General features: G+C 42.1%; 4 protein-coding genes across 7 annotated transcripts in view; 3 read left to right on the top strand and 1 right to left on the bottom strand.

Annotated features, from left to right (window-relative positions):
• The first annotated feature begins 195 nt into the window (after positions 1–195).
• armh1 (armadillo like helical domain containing 1) lies at positions 196–4,296 on the top strand. Its single transcript, XM_053430210.1, has 10 exons — positions 196–401; positions 998–1,066; positions 1,176–1,342; positions 1,431–1,627; positions 2,225–2,309; positions 2,402–2,518; positions 3,595–3,667; positions 3,767–3,896; positions 3,982–4,059; positions 4,162–4,296. The coding sequence occupies exons 1-10, from the start codon at positions 196–198 to the stop codon at positions 4,261–4,263; spliced, it is 1,224 nt and encodes a 407-aa protein (XP_053286185.1). The 3' UTR covers positions 4,264–4,296.
• Positions 4,297–4,723: 427 nt separating this feature from the next.
• mutyh (mutY DNA glycosylase) lies at positions 4,724–11,519 on the top strand. Of its 3 annotated transcripts, none has more exons than XM_053430200.1 (15): positions 4,724–4,967; positions 5,534–5,658; positions 6,189–6,228; positions 6,315–6,388; positions 6,473–6,514; positions 6,602–6,673; positions 7,166–7,279; positions 7,359–7,456; positions 8,621–8,765; positions 8,892–8,979; positions 9,082–9,264; positions 9,615–9,760; positions 9,850–9,999; positions 10,685–10,735; positions 10,851–11,519. In XM_053430200.1, exons 1-15 carry the CDS (start codon positions 4,805–4,807, stop codon positions 10,992–10,994), a joined length of 1,635 nt encoding a protein of 544 aa, XP_053286175.1. In that variant the 5' UTR covers positions 4,724–4,804; the 3' UTR covers positions 10,995–11,519. The 3 variants fall into 3 exon arrangements, with proteins under 3 accessions (XP_053286175.1, XP_053286176.1, XP_053286177.1); XM_053430201.1 differs by having other exon boundaries at positions 4,724–4,923; XM_053430202.1 differs by lacking the exon at positions 4,724–4,967 and having other exon boundaries at positions 5,532–5,658; positions 6,153–6,228.
• A 622-nt stretch (positions 11,520–12,141) lies between these two features.
• On the top strand, positions 12,142–16,788 carry elovl8b (ELOVL fatty acid elongase 8b). 2 transcript variants are annotated; one of them, XM_053430218.1, is made up of 8 exons: positions 12,142–12,385; positions 12,561–12,618; positions 13,519–13,706; positions 14,015–14,095; positions 14,686–14,742; positions 14,841–14,955; positions 15,599–15,726; positions 15,821–16,788. In XM_053430218.1, exons 1-8 carry the CDS (start codon positions 12,326–12,328, stop codon positions 15,989–15,991), a joined length of 858 nt encoding a protein of 285 aa, XP_053286193.1. In that variant the 5' UTR covers positions 12,142–12,325; the 3' UTR covers positions 15,992–16,788. The 2 variants fall into 2 exon arrangements, with proteins under 2 accessions (XP_053286193.1, XP_053286194.1); XM_053430219.1 differs by having other exon boundaries at positions 12,143–12,481.
• The window catches only part of LOC128448155 (zinc finger protein GLIS1), a 74,928-nt gene continuing 72,831 nt past the window's right edge, over positions 16,049–18,145 (bottom strand). The window contains exon 11 of the mRNA XM_053430719.1: positions 16,049–18,075. Within this exon, the coding sequence (XP_053286694.1) occupies positions 17,939–18,075 (137 nt within the window). The 3' untranslated portion in view covers positions 16,049–17,938. The remainder of the gene's footprint in view (positions 18,076–18,145) is intronic.

Consider the following 18,145-nt stretch of genomic DNA (forward strand, 5'->3'; position numbering starts at 1 on the left):
TCTGGAGCTACTTTCTCCGATTGTTCCAACAGTACTTGAACGCACCCAGAGGTTGGGAAGTTGCTAAGCAACCCACAGCCCCATGTAAACTGAGAGGAAGATGATTGAAACGACTTGAACGGGTTCATTCATAATAGCAAAGTAAACCCTGTGTAGCGCAGATCCAGATCCGGACTCGGCTCCCGAACCAGCATCATGTCGAACCCGGAGGAACCAGCGAACATCGGCAGAGTGCTGAGTTTTCTCCGGGAGTGGGACCGTGGAGAGAGGGCGGTGCGCGGCCGCATGTTGAGCACCTTTGTGGGTCAGAGCTCAGGGAAGACGTGCTATGAGCTGGAGAGTGAGTTCGCTCAGGTGTCCAGTCTCTTTCTGGCTCGACTCACCACCTGGATGAGACTCACGTATCCTCAGTCTGATGTTACAGCCATGTGGGACACGTGGAGCCTGTTGTTCACCTACCTACCAACACGTGAATCACAGATCTACAGGGGGGGGGGGGGGGGGGTCCACAGAGGGCCTGGACCCTGTTCAGCTTTGATTGCTAAGAAACAGTAGCCAAGCAAACTGTATGTATGACTGTGACATAAATGGTAATTCATATCTTTAAGTCACACATTTGTATTTTTATGTTTAAAATATTATATTGAATGTTCTGTATCCTGTTCTATTATATTGCATATTATTAACTTGTTTTAGTTCTCTGTGCAATGGAATCTTCATGAATTAATAGTGCCCTTAAATTCAAGTAAGCTTCACCAAATTGCACACATCACACACACATAGATGTCCGTCCTCTAATAATGTCTGATTTTTAAGGTTCTACTGTGGCCAAACCTCATCATTTCAGAGAGTTACAACCAAATCAGCTCTGTAGTTTTTATATAATCCTGCTAACAGAACACAAAAATGGATTAGTGGATATGTTGTTGGCCTCCTGGGGGCCTCATCCTACTGGATTGAATCATATAACCAACCCAGTCCTTCACTAAATGTCCAGATACATGTTTGGGACTTTCTTGGGCCTCCAGCTGAGAGCAATTGGGATTTTCCTGTCTGCATCAGGCCAGTAAGTGAAATTTAAGAAAAGCATCATCATCCTAAACTATTAAATACTGTATCTGTGAGCTGTTCTCTGAGTGAGCTCAATTCCTCGGTGTCTGCTCTGTTTCGGTCAGTGATCAATACCTGACGGAGTTCCTGGAGGACGGAGGCGTTCTCACTCTCCTGGACATCCTGAGTCACGCTGAGAGCAAAGAGGAGGACAAGGCCGAGGTCGTCCATCTCCTGCTCACTGTCTCCAACGCTGGTCGCAAGTACAAAGAGATGATCTGTGAAAGCCATGGTGAATTTCACTATTCTTTTGATTCACCATTTGGATCATTATACGCACTTTAGCATCCATCAGCTTTGCCCCCTTTATTACTCCAAAGGTGTGGAAGTGATAGCAGAGTGTCTGGCCAAGTCCAACACAGAAGAAACCCAAGACACAGCCTGGGCCCTGCTGGAGTCCCTGTCCCACTGGAATCCTAAATATCAACATCTGATCTACAAAAGCCTCATCGCCCTCATGGCTTGTAGCTCTCCCAAAGCCCAGCAGATGGTGCTGCACACCCTACGTGTTGTTCAGGTACAGTTAGAGATGAAGCTGAATACCAAACCTGAACATGACTGTTCTCTGAGCATTCCTGTCCACTCATGCACAGACCGTATCTATTTTTACCATCTGGCTGGAATTGTTTTGTATATTTGTGTGAGTGTGTGACGTCATGAAAGAATGTGGTCCTGACCTGGAGACACCCGCTGTAGCACCTGCCAAAATAGTCAAGTCTGCCTCAGAGTTAGTATCTGCTAGAGGACCACACACACACACACACACACTCAAACACACACACACACACACACACACACACACACACACACACACACACACACACAAACACACTTACGCACACAGGTAAAAACAACACCAGTTTATTATGTTTATTTTATTATGTTTAATTTAATTAAATTTTGTGTATTATTATGTAATGTTTAAATATGTTGTGTAACGTTCAGTACCTTAAAAAGCCCTTTAAAAATCAAATGTATTACGATAACAATAATTATTATTATTATGTTGGTGTGGTCCTATCATGAGAAGGTCTTGATAGATTTATATATGTAGTGAGAATCAAACGATTTATGATATTTTTACAATTTAAGAAAAAGTTATTTTCCCTCACAGTCCAAAATGAAAACGGCCCATCACAGCATCGTTGAGCCTCTGCTGAACATGCTGCGATCTCTTCACCTGGACGTCCAGGATGAAGGTAAGAAGAGGAGACGTTCCAACCTCATAGTGACAAACATTTCCTGTAGCTTCACAGTTTCAACTCGTCCAACACTCCTCTCTCCCTGACAGCTATTCACCTTATCGTCGACCTGAAGTGTTCTGAAGTTAGGCCGGTGCTTCTCAGTGGCCTGGTGGCTCTGCTGAGGCCTGCCACAGAAGACGTGAAGTCACAGCAGATCACAGAAGGTGACACTTCAGTCTGGATGTCTGTTGCTTTTCCATGTGTAGCTCATTAAAGTCAGGTTTATCTTTAGAGTCTGATAGAGCAGCATCTTTAAACTGATCAGGAAAAGAGAATATACATGAGGAAACCTATTGGGGGCTTGTCTAATTTGTCTCGAACTTCTAAAATAGACCTGTAGAAAACATTCAAGCTGGAGAAATTAAGCCTCAGTTGACGAACAAGCAGACGAGTCATGATTCAACACGTTATATCCATTTCGACAAAGAAAAACATAATATACAGAGTGAAACACATATATAAAATCTGAACCCTTAGAAAATAATAGAGTAATAAACCCTTGAACAAATGTTTAATTCAGTAAATCCTCAACACATAAAATGTATAGACAACACACTAACACTAAAGTCATTCATTAAAAGCTTGATGAATTAACATGATAAATGAAGCAATACAGTTATTGGCAAGTTAATAGCCAGAAATCTGAGGCTTACCATAAAAGCAGGGTAAATTCATATTTACACTAATAAATGTGTGTGTGGATCTAATTTGCATGAGGTGGGCCTCTACCTTCCGATAACATTAGTAAACTAGAAGTACACTCCGAGAGTTTACACCTCCACTAAGGCCCAACAGTCACAGCAACATTTACATTCAGTGGATCCAAATTTTTAATTTGAAGATTCAAAATGTATATTTGGATCTGCACCAAATTGAACACACTAATAGAATCAGTCCCATAAACTTGTCCCCAGGATCCATGAATATTTCTTTGAGAAATAAATAAAAAAAGGTAGCAAATGCCCTATATCGCACAATGTAAAATAAAGTTAAACAAAAAAATCCTGGATGTTCCCCTGATCTGGATTCAAATAGAAATGTAACAGATTCTTCTCTAACCCACACTGCATGCTTCCACCAAGTTTCAGGGAGATACATTGAGTGTAATCTTTCATACAAAAAAACAAACCTACGAACAAACATACAGGGGTGAAAATATAACCTCCCTGATGGAGGGAATTACATCCTGTGACATTAACATGTTATTATCACTTTTATTTTACACATACAATGTCATCAGAGGCTGAAACGATGGTGATGATTGGTTCTCTGCCTGTGTTTGTGCAACAAGCGGCTGCAGCTAAAACCATAAGGTATGGTCATTAAATGAGAAACCATATGATGGAAAGTTATTCGGATTAATTGCAGTTTAATAGTAGTGATGTTTTTTGATGGTGTTGATTGTGTTGAAGGTTGCTGGCTGAAGAGGATCAGGAGATTTCTCATGCTCTTTTCTCTCTTGGAGTGATCCAGTGTCTCCTGTGTGCTTTGGGCAACAGAGAACACACTGACGCTCAAATTCAAGCTAGCCTGGCCCTACAGGTACACACATGGTATCTGCTACACACATACGTATGTTCCTCCATGCACATACTTGTTCTGAATACCTGCTGTTATCTCTGCCTAGCACTTTGTCCGCTCATTCCCTGTTATTGAGGAGCGTGTGGAGAGATTCATGGGCAGGTCCCTGTTTGCAGCCTTTGTGGTAAGTTCTCATATAACCTGAAACATACCAGAAGAACACGGGTTAGAAGGTGAGCCTGGAGAAAATTGCAATAACAAATCGAATAACTCTCTGTCTCTGCAGAACCAGGCTGACACTTTCCACATGAATCTGGATGAAACACAAGCAGAAAACCTGCTGACGAACAAAGTCAACATATGTGAAGGTGAAAACTTTAACCACTGAGATTATGCTGGTTACAGACGCCTCAATTTGCCGTATTATCACAAACATATTTGATTCCCTAATGTTTGTGTTACAGTTTTGGATGGAGACTGACAAGAGGAGCATATATAATTTTTTTTATTGTTGCATGTATATGTTAAATAAATAACTGTGTAACTGTCAACATTTTCTGCTATTTTTTTTCAAATGTAAAGAATCATGAAAATTAAATAAAAAATTAATTTGCTTCCTGACTCATGATTATAATTATTAACTTATGCCCCGTTTCGTTTTCTCTAATAATACACAAATAATTATATAATCCTTACAACTTCAATAGGGACTCCCACTGTCTCCAACTGCTCGGTGCTCGGGCCCTAATAATCCATATGAACGAGCCACACAAAAAGACCCGTATGCTACTTTTACTTGACCCGCCTACCGGAGATGACGTAACGCCTACTTCCCCCACAACCTCGCAGCTGATTGGACGAGCATCTGGAACGTGGCGGGAGACAAACTGGAATCTGCGAGGTAAACAAACGGTGACATCCGACTGTACATGTGGACTGATGATGAGCGGGTTGCGATCAGCGATGCGTCAAAGCAAAAGAGTCGGAGTGGAAGTGATAGAATCTGCAAAATCAAAGAGGAAGAGGACAAAGACAGCGGTGAAAGAAGGTACAGTCACCATGGGGAGTTAACTCGTGTTTCCAAAGACAGAGGTGAGGGGAGTGGGTTTATATTGTATGTAAACATGAAGCAGTGTTTGGTGTCTCCTGAGTCACCGCAGCTCATCCTACTTTTATTCTCTTAAGTTTCACTTCTGTTTTCACAAGAGACTTCACTGAACTCTTCAGGTCTTTGCCTTCATGGTGCAAATGAAGCTTCACTTGATACACCGGGCCTGGAAACCAGGATACACGCTCTCCCCAACTGTATCTGCAGTGTTTGTGCAGAGAGCCAAATCAGCTCTGCACAACAGCAAAGATAATTCATGCAAATGTTATCATGATGCTATAACTATAATGATATTGACCTGTTTCTATAATGAGTGGGTGCTGAGCATTAGTTAAATAATACGGTAATAGCTGCTGTTGTGATTTGTTTGATGGATTTTTATTATTGTGTCAGGCACGTTATGTGCTCAGCCTGAAACAGGCTTACAATAACAAATATTTGATTAAAGCTAAGATGAAGGTCATATTTAAGTATCTATAATCAAATTAAAAAGGCCCTGAACTATATGCAACATACAAAAAAATAGAATTAAAATGTTTTGATCTTCCAGAGGAAACCACTGCCTCACCGTCCTCGTACCACACCTTCACTGATCCTGGGGCTGTGCTGCTCTTGCGCTCTGAGCTCCTGACGTGGTACGACAGGGAGAAGAGGGAGCTGCCATGGAGGACTCTGGTAAAAACACACACATTCAGGTTACTGGTGTGTGAGAGACAGACACACAATAATAACAATATATTGAATATATTCTATATGATGATGATGACACGGTTAAAGCAGCATCATTTTTTCTATTACAAGAAAGGCATTTTTATTCTATTATACTATTATACACTGACACAGCTGCACAAATATACCTAAACACAACAAATCAAAAATGGAATGGAAAGTCAGTCCATTATAGATCAAACTGAGGCTGTGATAATACAATATCTTTATTTCTTATTGATTTAATCTGACAGTATTTGACTTGCAGTGATGTGATTTCTTATTTACGTCCTTCTCTTATTATAACGTTGCCTTTTTTCAAATGGTCTGTTTTTATGTCTTAATCTGCATCAGTTCTTACTTCAAGGACTCATTAAATGATAACTGAGTCATACAATGCATCTTTATCATTCACAGTGATATTCAAAAAATTGAATTGTTGTTTATGCTTTTACATGAAGTAATGTAAAGGCCGGCTCCCTGTACTTCTCTGACAGGCTGTGACAGAACCAGACCTCAACATCAGGACATATGCAGGTATAAAAATGTTTTATTGACAAATGTAAGATATTATAAGCTGCTGTTGACATAATTTACAAGAAGGTTTTCTCCCCTGTTCTCAGTCTGGGTTTCAGAAATCATGCTGCAACAGACTCAAGTGGCCACAGTAATAGATTACTACAACAAGTGGATGAAGGTAGGTGTCGTCAAGGTTTTCAGTATTTATTAAATCTAGTGAATATCCTGCCTGGTGTGTAATTTGGACTTCTTTATGTTCCAGCGGTGGCCGACTGTTCAGGATCTGTCAGCTGCCACACTGGAGGTGATCACTTACAGCAGCGACACAGAGCGTTCATCTAAAAATGTAAAAAAAATTAACTTGGATTTATTTGTTTGGATCTATTTGTAGGAGGTGAACCAGATGTGGGCGGGTCTCGGATACTATTCCAGAGGAAGAAGACTTCATGAAGGAGCTCAGAAGGTTTGTGTCCGTGCATCTGTGGCACTTCTCTTCATTCTTCCAGCAGCTTTGTGTTGATTTTCTGCCCAGTGCAAAGTAACTGGTCACACTGATAATTGATGAGAAAAATGCTAAGGAGAGGACTAGGAAGTTGTGTGTTCACTGTGTTGCTGTGTACAAGATACAAGATACATTTATTGTCCCACACACATGCACACACACGACATGCAAGGGGGGCTTTGACCCATCTGGTGTACACAGGAGGACACACAGAGCAGTGGGCAGCCATGCACGGCGCCCCGGGGAGCAGGTGTAAGGGGAGTAAGGTGCCTTGCTCAGGGGCACTTAGACAGTGGGGTGGGGTAGGCACTTTGACAGTGTGGAACAGATTCAGGTGTTGTCCGTCCAGGTTTTTGTTGTCACTCCGTGGATTCGAACCAGAGACCACCCTTGGATTTTCTGCCCACAGTCCGACTTTCTGCCACTAGTCCACCGCCTCTCCGTTTCTTTTAGGTCGTGACGGAGCTGAAGGGCCAGATGCCTCGGACAGTTGACAGCCTGCTCAAGGAGTTACCTGGTGTGGGACGCTACACTGCTGCTGCTGTTGGTTCTATTGCACTGGGACAGGTTGGTCATCTCACACACACCCACACACAAACACGTTTCTAGGTGCTGGTGACAAGGTGACTGTGTCCTTGTTGCCTAGGTAACCGGAGCTGTGGATGGAAACGTGATCCGGGGGCTGTGTCGCCTGAGAGCCATTGGAGCCGACAGCACCAGTCCTGCAGTAACTGAGGCTCTTTGGTGAGTTTAAAGGTCAAAAAATATCCCCAACAAACCCTGACTAAAAAGTAAACAATATCAATTTGAATTCACCCACAGACGTAGAATGTCTGATCTCAGCTGGTGAGTCAGTCCTGAGTTATGGGCCTGTACCGCAAAAGCCCGATAGCCTCAAAGTCACTGTCAGCTGATGTAAGGTGGCATGCAGCTTGTTATGTAGTCATCAATAAATTCTTAAAGTCAATCCAGCAAGGCCAGAATCGCTGTTATGTGGTTTCTTAAACCAGTCCTGATGCCCCCAGTTTATTGATTCTGAAGACTGTCCTGTGCTGGGTGTGTTTAAACCCAAATGTCCTCACAAGACTTGAATTGTTGATCCCACTCAGGGAGACGAACTGGCCATGAGGCTCAGACACACTGAGTGTTTGTTTCGTTGATCGACCTTAGCAGTGAGGTCATCGCCGTCCTAGAGACACTGAGCTGTTGTTTAGAGTGGACGACATTTGAGTGGGACCTGGTGCAGAAGCATTTGCCTCAAACCACATAAAGACATAAAGACCTAATGATATAAATACAGGATACAGTTGATACAGCTATACCCCCCTTTGCAGCAGAGGGCGGCGTCGGAATGGAACATTAGGCCGTCGTCTCTGCTAGCCCACCTGCTTATATTTTTAATCATAGTTTTAAAAGCAAACTTACATACAGAAGTCTTATCATGTCAAAAGAGCTGAAGTAGTATTGAACTTTTAATTTAAACTTCTTTTAACTGGGAAAGGCTCTTGAAATACCCACATTTTTTGTGATTAATGATAAATATAATGTCAAAAAATAAATTAAAGTCAAATATTTTCTAGATTGCTTATACTATTAATATAAGAAATAGTACCATTCATCTCTGTCTGATATTTTCTTTTCTATAAATACTACAAACATCGATACAATAAATATTGTTATTTTGTTAATGTGCTCTGTTACTCGCCACATCTATTACACTTCTGTCCGTCCTGGCAGAGGAATCCCTCACATGCTGCTCTTTCTGTGTTTTTTTTGGTAGTTGTTCCTCCCTCTTGTCGAGGATTAAGGTCAGAGGATGATGCACCTTGTTAAGCCCTTTGAGGCAAATTGTCATTTGTGAGTAAAGGCAAGACAAATCAAATTAGATTTGATCTGGTTGTATTTCAGGGATCTAGCCAACACACTGGTGGACCCAGACAGACCTGGGGACTTTAACCAGGCCATGATGGAGCTGGGGGCCCGAGTGTGTACCCCTAAAGGAGCGGTGTGCAGCCAGTGTCCTGTCCAGTCTCACTGCCACTCGTATCGCAAGGTAAAGCCTATCACTGGTGCTAACTGCTGGTGATAAGGAGTTTTCATGGTTTGTGCTTTGCCTTCTAAACACAGAAGAAGAAGTTAGTGATCATTAATGTCTGGGATCACGTGTGTGAATTTGCAGGTTCACGTAAAACAAGAGCAAAACTCTAAGAAGCTTCTGGGGAAGCTGGGGGGGAATACTTCATCCCTGCCTGATATAGAAGACTGTGGTCAGTGTTCTCCCTCCTTTTCCTCCCTCACATCTCTCGCATCTCTCAGACCTTCATGTAGATGTGATTCTAAATAACTTTAGAATTCCCCCTCTCCCTCAGTTATCAGTGGAACATGTCGGCTCTGTCCCTCGGAGCCTTGGGACAATGCGTTGGGCATTAACAACTTCCCCAGGAAGCCGGCAAAGAAGGCGCCTCGGGTGGAGCGAACTCTGACCTGTGTGGTGATCAGACGTGCTGATGAGGGAGAGGAGGAGTACCTGCTCACACAGAGACCAGACAAAGGTCAGAGTCTGCAGTGTTTCCTACTAGGATAGTCTGGTATGTGGTGCTCAACACCTTATGCCCTATTAGTTTGTAGCCTGAGGATAAATACTTTGTTTTCACATTCTTATTTGAACTGCTAAAAAACAACTGTCAAAAAACTATTATAAAGCTCTTTGAGTGTCATCAAGACTACAAAAGCAATATTCACATACAGGACATTTACATTTCCCTAAGTTTTCAATTTCAGAGGGCAGAAATAATAGAAGAAGTAACAAATAAAGAAATACAAAGACCGGTTTAAAATACGAAAGTAAGGTTTAAAGAAAAAGTGATTGAAAGTACAAAAACACGTCTGTATGTGTCTTTAGGTTTGTTGGCAGGCTTGTGGGAGTTTCCTAGTCTTCTGCTGGATGAGGAGAGTTCTGAGATAAAACAGAAGGGGGCGCTCTGTGCTGTGATCAGCAGGATACTGGGAACAAGTGTGACTGAGACCCTCCTCCAGCATATCGGAGACGTACGCACAAATCTTACACATAGAGATAAAGTCTTTGTATATCTGTGTAACAACCCTCTGACTGATCACTATCTGATGGCTGTTTGCAGGTGGTTCACATCTTCTCCCACATCCACCAGACGTATGTGGTTCACATTGTCCGCCTGAAAGACTCAGGCACACAAACACACACTGAAAACACACAGTGGCTCAGCGGAGCTGCACTACAGGAAGCTGCCGTGTCCACAGGAGTGAAAAAGGTTTCTGTTTTGGTTTCACAGCTGTGTGTGTGTGTGTGTGTGTGTGTGTGTGTGGGTGTGGGTGTGGGTGGGTGGGTGGGGTGGGTGCGTCAGTGTGTGTGTGTGTTATGATAATGATTATAATAAAAGTAGCCTGCTTTAACAACAGCAGTCTACTCGCTTAAATGTGAAACCTAAAGTGAAATATAAACCATCTAATCAAAGAAGTATAAGAGTGAGTGATATGTAAAATGTGCTGTGTGTATTTTCTTTTTTCACATCACAGGACTTCAGTGGTTTTAAGTTTAGCTTCTCCCGGATATCACCCTGCTGTGGTAATTGTTTTTAACCAGGAAATGGAAAAGCTGTTGTCTGGTTATTGTGGTTGTTAAATTAAATTTCAGAGATTCTGAAGCATGATTGCAGGAACGTCATTACATCTGCCAATGACGTTTCTGTTTCTGCCTGTTAACAGAATTTGTCAAAAGCCACTGCACAGATTCCCCTAAGTTGTGGGGAGATGTGGCAAACTCAAGCAAGAACCCATTCAAATTTGGAGTGGATCCAGGAATCTATTTAACTTGCGTTAGCCTTGGCGGAGGTATCTCTCAACACCCTCTAGCTGTGTCGGTTTCAGACAGCAGGAGTAAGTGAGTGTCCACACATGAGTATTAACCATTTCACATGGTTGTCCATTCTCCTGCAGATTGTGAAGCTGTATGATTCTGTGGGGAGTCAGAAAGAACAGACCTCTAAGGTAAGTACCTCTGCATATGTCTGCACTTCACAACCTTTCACAGCAACGCACCTTATTTTATGATCAATAATACCAGATGTCACATATCTCACTTGTTTCTCTTTGTCTCATTTAGAATGGAAAGAAGCTAAACGCTAATGGTGTCAAAAATAACAAGAAACCACCTCCCTCAAAAAAAAAAAAAATGGACGCAGAGAGCAGCGGAGGCCGACAGCTCTCACTCAGCTGCTTCTTCAAAGCAGTGAAAGAGGAGAGTTGATGGAGCTGGGTGTGAAAGTCCAACATGGTGCCTTCACAAGTGTATGAGCTCCCCTGTTTCCACATGAATGTATTGTTTTGATCTCATCACCGAATTCTATCCAATAATTTGAAGAGATACGTTTTTTAAATGGCTTCACATTGAATGTGTATACAGCTCTTATAAATCCCTTTGGGGACTTTTAGTGCATCATGTTGATTTTTATTGACCTCATTGCAGATCAGATTTTTATCACCAAATTATGATCATGCAGACTTTTGCCCTTTCACCTTTATGATTAAAGATGTGAACACTTCCTCCACCGCTGAGCGTTGTCCAGAGCTCTGGCAGTTCACGGTTGGAGAACATCATCAGTGTTGATGAGAAAAACCCTGACAGTAATTTAGCTGAACAATGAGTCATAAGATGTTTTCCTTTGTGTAGCTCAACTAATGTCTATAAACTCTGACTGTTCACAACACACCCACAACAATATCTGTTTATGATCCGACCACAGTGTTAAATAAAGTTTACGTTTGTGTAAAATGAGTCACTGTCTCTGATTCGGGTAACAATATATTCTCTTCAGGCTTTAACTGGATCATTTGTTTTCTACAATAACCTTGAACCACTTTGAATATCACACAGATACTACCAACATTTTACAGTGAACCAGCAGCAAAGATTCCACCAAGTCTTTGTAGCTTCTTTCCTCAGAATAGACAGCTGGTTTCAGTGTACTGATGCGTATGATAATGTGCTGATGAGTCACAAAGATTAAATATTCTGTCCGTTTTGAAACCTGCTCTACAGAACAGCAACAAGATGCTCCACATTCCTCGTTTTAACAGGTTACAGGCTGATCTTCTGAGGTTCTACATGAGACAGCATAGAATAAGAACTTCATTCTTGTAATAGTACAACTTCGTCATCTTAACATTTCCAATTTAATCTAAAAAAATGTACAACTATTTTATCATATTACCACTTATTTATTCCAAATTTACAACTGATTTATCTAAATATCACTTTATTGTCATAATAATACCGTTTATATTTCATACAATACAATTGTTTTATTTGGCTCCTAAAGTTTAATGCAAAGCCCCCAGCAGAAGTCCTTTTGGCGGGAAACAGCGCCCCCTCTGTTGTGACCACGAACCTGCTGATCTGAACCTGTGAGGAAACAAAGTGAAGCTAAACGCAGGACGCGGAAGTGAGACAGATGTTCGTGGGAACATCTGCACGTGCATCTGAAGTCCCTGTGGCGGAAGTTTACTCCACCCGAAGCTGTGAATTCGCCGGTTTTAGTTCCGGGCGGCTCGGATTGTCGTGTTTTCGCTCATCTGCAGATGATCCTGTTGTCTTCACTGACCATCGAGGGGCGGACCGCTACTGCTTCTGGTTCTAAGGTGAACTTGGCTAATAATTATTTACCTCAGGACTCCACGCAGCGATCAAAGGTTTGTGTGGTGTTGTCCCCGAGCTGCCGAAGCACCGTGTGAGAGGTGAGCTGATCCCTCGGGTCTCTGAATGCTGTAGATTTCCCTGTTTCCTTCTCTTATAGTTACATCCCTCTGTTTCCAGATGGCTTCAGCCTGGGAGAGTCTCCTGTCCGCGTACCAGAGCGCACTGGACAATGGAGGTGTGTGATCGTTCTCATTTTCTATCTTCAACATGTGCGGTCGACTTTATTTTAGCAGCAAACTTGTTTCTGTGTTCAGTGTGTGGGAGCTGCTGCTCCACAATGACTGCTCTGTGGCCTGTCACACGGTTAACGCCATGAATCGTATTCTAACGTTATATATGCTCAGTATACACACACACATTTATATATTTATATATGAAGAAAAGGTATAGAACTCAAGGTTAACCCTACACAAACTCTTTTTGTTTGTTAGTGTCAGCTTTATAAAACTGAATTTGGTATTTATTTACAAAGTTGCACATACAGTGTGTCATTTGAACACAGACACAAAACTTTGCAATTCCTGTGCAGACAAAACAACAATAGTCCCTAAACAGAGGTGAAAGATTTCAGAAATCCAATCCATCACGTATGTGAATTACTTCCCTGACACATGTCGGGCTGCTGTTTACTTCCTCATCCTGGTGTCACTCATCTTCCTGGTTGTATTGGAGGTATGCTACAAGGAAGATCAGAGATCAGCCCTTTAAATGTCAGGGGGGGGGAAACATTTGGTTTACATCTACACAATTGCATACAATGTCCCATCTGAGGCTGATGTGGAACAGACTAACTGTAAAAATCGGGCTTTTCCTGTGCAGACAAAACACTAACACCTCTTTACCTGGGACATGAAATAAATATGTGTGTGGGAGCAGAAACTGGTGTGTGGACATTGTCCTGTTTTGATTTCTGTCACTTCTGTACAGCAGCTAGTGTTTGTCAAGGTTCAAAACTCGTCCCTCAGCGGTGGTGAAAGGTCATCAAGCTTTCAAGAATTCCAGCCTAAGATGTGTCCTGATGTGCTTGATTACAGTTACCTCCCTGACACACAGATCCATGTTTCTAATCTTCCAGACAAGCGCACAGACCCGTGGCTGCTGGTCTACTCCCCCTTTCCCTTGCTACTCATCTTCCTGGTCTACAACAGTGTGGTGTGGGCGGGCCCTCGTCTGATGAAACACAGGGAACCCTTCAATCTCAGAGGCGTTCTCATCGTTTACAATTTCTTCATGGTCGGCCTGTCTGCCTACATGTTCTACGAGGTTTGTCAGATCTGCTCTTTGTCTGTTTAAGCGAAGGGGCCAAGACTCACCCAGAGGGGCCAATTATATGTCATAATCCCTGATCCAGTAAAGTGCACATCTGAGTCATTCCTTGTTTGCTCTTATCTTCATAGCTTTGAGCAAAGCCACACAGCAATGAATGTATTTTGAAATGCATTCAAGCCCGTTGTGCAGATTTCAGCTGGGGCCACCTGGATCCGCCCCTGACCCTGAGCATGAAAATATGTATTTTTTAAATATATATATAAATATTTCATTCATGACATTATTGTGTTTTACGTTTGTAGTTCCTGGTCACGTCTTTGCTCTCAAACTACAGCTACCTGTGTCAGCCGGTAGATTACAGCAACAGCCCGCTGGCCATGAGAGTAAGTACATGAGGGTATCTCACATACAACGTTTCATCAGGAGAGACTGCAGTGTGTATTGCCATGTGTGACCTTGGACTTGATGTCATGCTGGGTGGAAGGAGGTGGGGCTGTATGGTGTGGAATGCATAGACTGTGGAAAGGTTTGAATGAGACGATGTCTGCTGCAATATGATTGGCTGATTGAGATTATGGCAAAATCTGATTGGTTTACTGCAAACAACCAGCCAGTCAGCTGACCAGAAGAGGCGGGGAGTTTGAAAGTATTGTAAATGAATGGAACATAGAGAAAGTCAGAGAACGTATACTGAGCTTAATTTAGTCACGTTGTTTGTTAGAATTAATTATGTTTGGATCATAATTCAAAGTAAAGTTTTTCTACCTGACGATTGGCTGTATATATACACTTTTACTTTATTAGTTATTCTATTAGCTCCCTTCGTTCTTGCACCTGACCTGTATATTTGAGTTGTGCAATCTGTTTCCACATGACGTGCGGCAGTGAGATTAATAAAGTTGTCTGAATTGAATTTAAATGCGTTAATAACAATATGTAAAACCCAGCCTCCTCCACTTTGCCCTCCGTCCAGATGGCCAGAGTCTGCTGGTGGTTCTTCTTCTCCAAGGTCATCGAGCTCAGCGACACGGTGAATATCACGTCAAAAATGTTTCACATTCAGTCGAGTGGTGAGAAATCAGAGTCGTGACTCCAACAGCCTCCTCTGCTCCTCCTGTGTATGAGCAGCTCTTCTTCATCCTGAGGAAGAAGAACAATCAGATCACGTTCCTCCACGTCTACCACCACGGCACCATGATCTTCAACTGGTGGTCGGGAATCAAATATGTGGCCGGGGGACAGTGTAAGTCAACTAATGTAGTTATTCACTCCCAAATATAAAAAAAAACATAAAGCATTTAATCCATTTTTTCCCTGAGTAGTCCGAGCATCAGGTTCCTCTGTGACAGAGCTCCATTGTTGTAGAGACACATTCAAACGCGTGTCACCACTGCACTGAGTGACACAGTCCTTCGTCAGGACAAACGGCAGCACTGTGGTTTATCGTGAATTGATGCATTCACCATCACGCTGCTGTAATCACTCGTACTGTGGACTTGTACTCGTGTCGAAAATTCCGCAGCTGAAAATCTTACACAACACTTGACAGCGACCTTGGCTCCGATTTGATCACTTTACACAAACGGTTGACTTCAGAAGCACGAGTCAATGCTTTTATAACATTATAGATAAGATACATGAACTATTACAAGACTCCACTATCACATGTATCATGTGCAATGTTCATATCACGTTTAAACACTTAGCAAAACTAACATAATTTGTCATATATTTCTTTGTTAAAGACTTTAATATCAGTTTAATATCAATACTAAAAAAGTAGCTTTTCTCATTATTTTGAAGTATTAATTATTTGATGATGATGCTTATTATTGCTTCTCTTGATTTGTTTTAATGCTTGGTTCTGTTTCTACCACATCCTGCAGCGTTCTTCAACGGGATGGGCAACAGCTTCGTTCACATCATCATGTACTCGTACTACGCCCTGGCTGCCATCGGCCCACACATGCAGAAGTACCTATGGTGGAAACGTTACCTCACGTCCCTGCAGCTGGTAAGTGGACCTCGCTCTGCGTGACAGGAATCAAACATGTAAACACAGAATGTCTTTTAGAACCAATCTGAACTTTTGTCGGCTGCCCCTCCAGGTGCAGTTTGTGATCTTCCTCATGCACACGGGTCACAACCTGTTAGCCGAGTGCGACTTCCCAAACTCCATGAACATGCTTTTGTTTGGTTACTGCGTCACCCTCGTCATCCTCTTCAGCAACTTCTATTATCAGAGCTACCTCAAGAACAAGAAGAAGCAGAAAGTATAAGATGCAGTCACTGCAGCGCTCGTCCACTAGAGGGCACAACAAGCCTACAGAATGAGGCTTTTTCTCTTCATCAACAGTCTGAGCTCATTCACAGAAGTCTGTAAGAAAAAATACACTGTTCAGGTTAATAAAGCTTCACACTCCTCTCTGCATTATTTTAATTATTAAAAAAGAGCCATTGAGTGACCAAACCATTTATTATATCTTAAACTGAGAAATGACAAACATTCAAATGATTGTTGTTAACAAACTGTACATTTTATACACATGCAATGAAGGAGTTTGTTGTTTTTCCTGCAGTATTGCAGAATGAATGAGCCCCTCCTCTGGAAGTAAATGCAAAAGCACAGAACACTTGATAACAAAAAGAGAAGAAGAAAAAGCAAACACGGCAAAATGATATATTTTCTCTACACTTCAGTCGAGAGAGAGAGAGAGAGAGAGAGAGAGAGAGAGAGAGAGAGAGAGAGAGAGAGAGAGAGAGAGAGAGAGAGAGAGAGAGAGAGAGAGAGAGAGAGAGAGAGAGAGAGAGAGAGAGAGAGAGAGAGAGAGAGAGAGAGAGAGAGAGAGAGAGAGAGAGAGAGAGAGAGAGAGAGAGAGAGAGAGAGAGATTCAACGTCCGTTCAGGAGTTTTGTATCGTCTGAAGTTCACATGTCAAAGCCGAGGAAACGTGGAAGCTTTGTGTGATTGTACTTTGCACGTAGGTGTGTGTGATGCACCAACGTAGACCGAGTCACAATATCTGTACATGATGGGTTCTTGATCAATAAATGTGATTCTGAAGCTCAGAAGGAAAGTTTCTGTCTCTTGTGTTATGATTGTTTAAAAAAGTCATATTTTTTCCCTACTTAAAAGAGGAGACTTCCCTTTGATTTATTTGATTTCTTTAAAATCAGTAAAACCTCTGAACCAGAAGCTGATCAAATCATTTTAAAGGTTTTCCCTTGAACAAAGTTCTCAGAAGGAAATGATGAAACTTTCATGATGTTTTGCGGGATGCAAGAGACAGGAAGGACAAAATCGATCCAACAAAGGAGATACGTACTGACTTCTACCTGAAATACCTGATCCCAATATTCACATAGTGCAACTCACCAGCGTCTGTGGGAAGACAACTCCCTGCAGGGGAAATACACATATTCAAACCTGCACATCCCGAGTTCATAACAGAGGCTCTCTGTTGTAAATCTGAATTCCAGCTCAATCCCAAATAACCCTCATGACATCACTGTGACATCATTGGGACTATTTTCTCACACATTAGTATTGAGTATTAAATTAGCTGATGTGAATGAGTAAAATTCCTCATATCTTTGTTTATTTCTTTTCTTTTAAATAGTTTTCTTTTCTCCTGAAAATGGTTTATTTACAACCAGGAAGAACCTCTTTTCAGTTTTACTGGTGATGAGACATTTTTGTTTTAAGGGTTCACATAGAGTTTCGTAAATAACCTAAACTGACTTCCAGAGATTTGAGATTGTGTTTTCACCCCTGTCTGTTTGTTGGTTGGTTTGATTGTGAGTAACATAACACAAAAACTACCGAACAGATTTCCATGAAACTTGGTAGAAGGATGTGGAGGCGCAGATCTGGAAAGAATCTGAAAGATTGGGAGTTTTTCAACGTTTACACTGATCATTTATGAAGATTGATAAGAAGAGCCAGGCAAATTAAGGGAACTGATATCTATGAGCGTGTGATGAAATCCTTCAGTGTGGGTTAATTTGAGAAGACTGTTGGGCCCTGGTGGAGGAATGTGCTCTACTGAGTGTCATTCTAATGTGGTCGCTTTCATCATCCATCTGACACCTGCAGTGAGTCTGTGGGACCTGGAAGAAAACAGGACCTAAAGGAGAAGTGTCCCGAGTGTGTGAAGACATGTGAAGGAGTCGGACTGCGGCGTAGTAGAGTGTGAGTGGTGAAGCGTGTCCTGCTCCAGTGTTGCTCTATGTCTCTGTGTAGATGGATGACATGTGGCTCAGGCTGCGGTCGAAGCTGCCAACCTGGAAGAAAATGCTCTCCTCGGGGCTGGACGTGAACTGGCACCCTGCGTTGCCCTGCAGCTCCTGGGTCAAGTTGAAGCCTGGAACATGGTGAATGGGTTTAACATTTCTGATAAAATCATTCAGGTTATCTTTAAGGATCTGTATACT

The sequence above is a fragment of the Pleuronectes platessa genome, chromosome 9 (genome assembly GCF_947347685.1).
Source record: "Pleuronectes platessa chromosome 9, fPlePla1.1, whole genome shotgun sequence".
Taxonomy (NCBI): Eukaryota; Metazoa; Chordata; class Actinopteri; order Pleuronectiformes; family Pleuronectidae; genus Pleuronectes; species Pleuronectes platessa.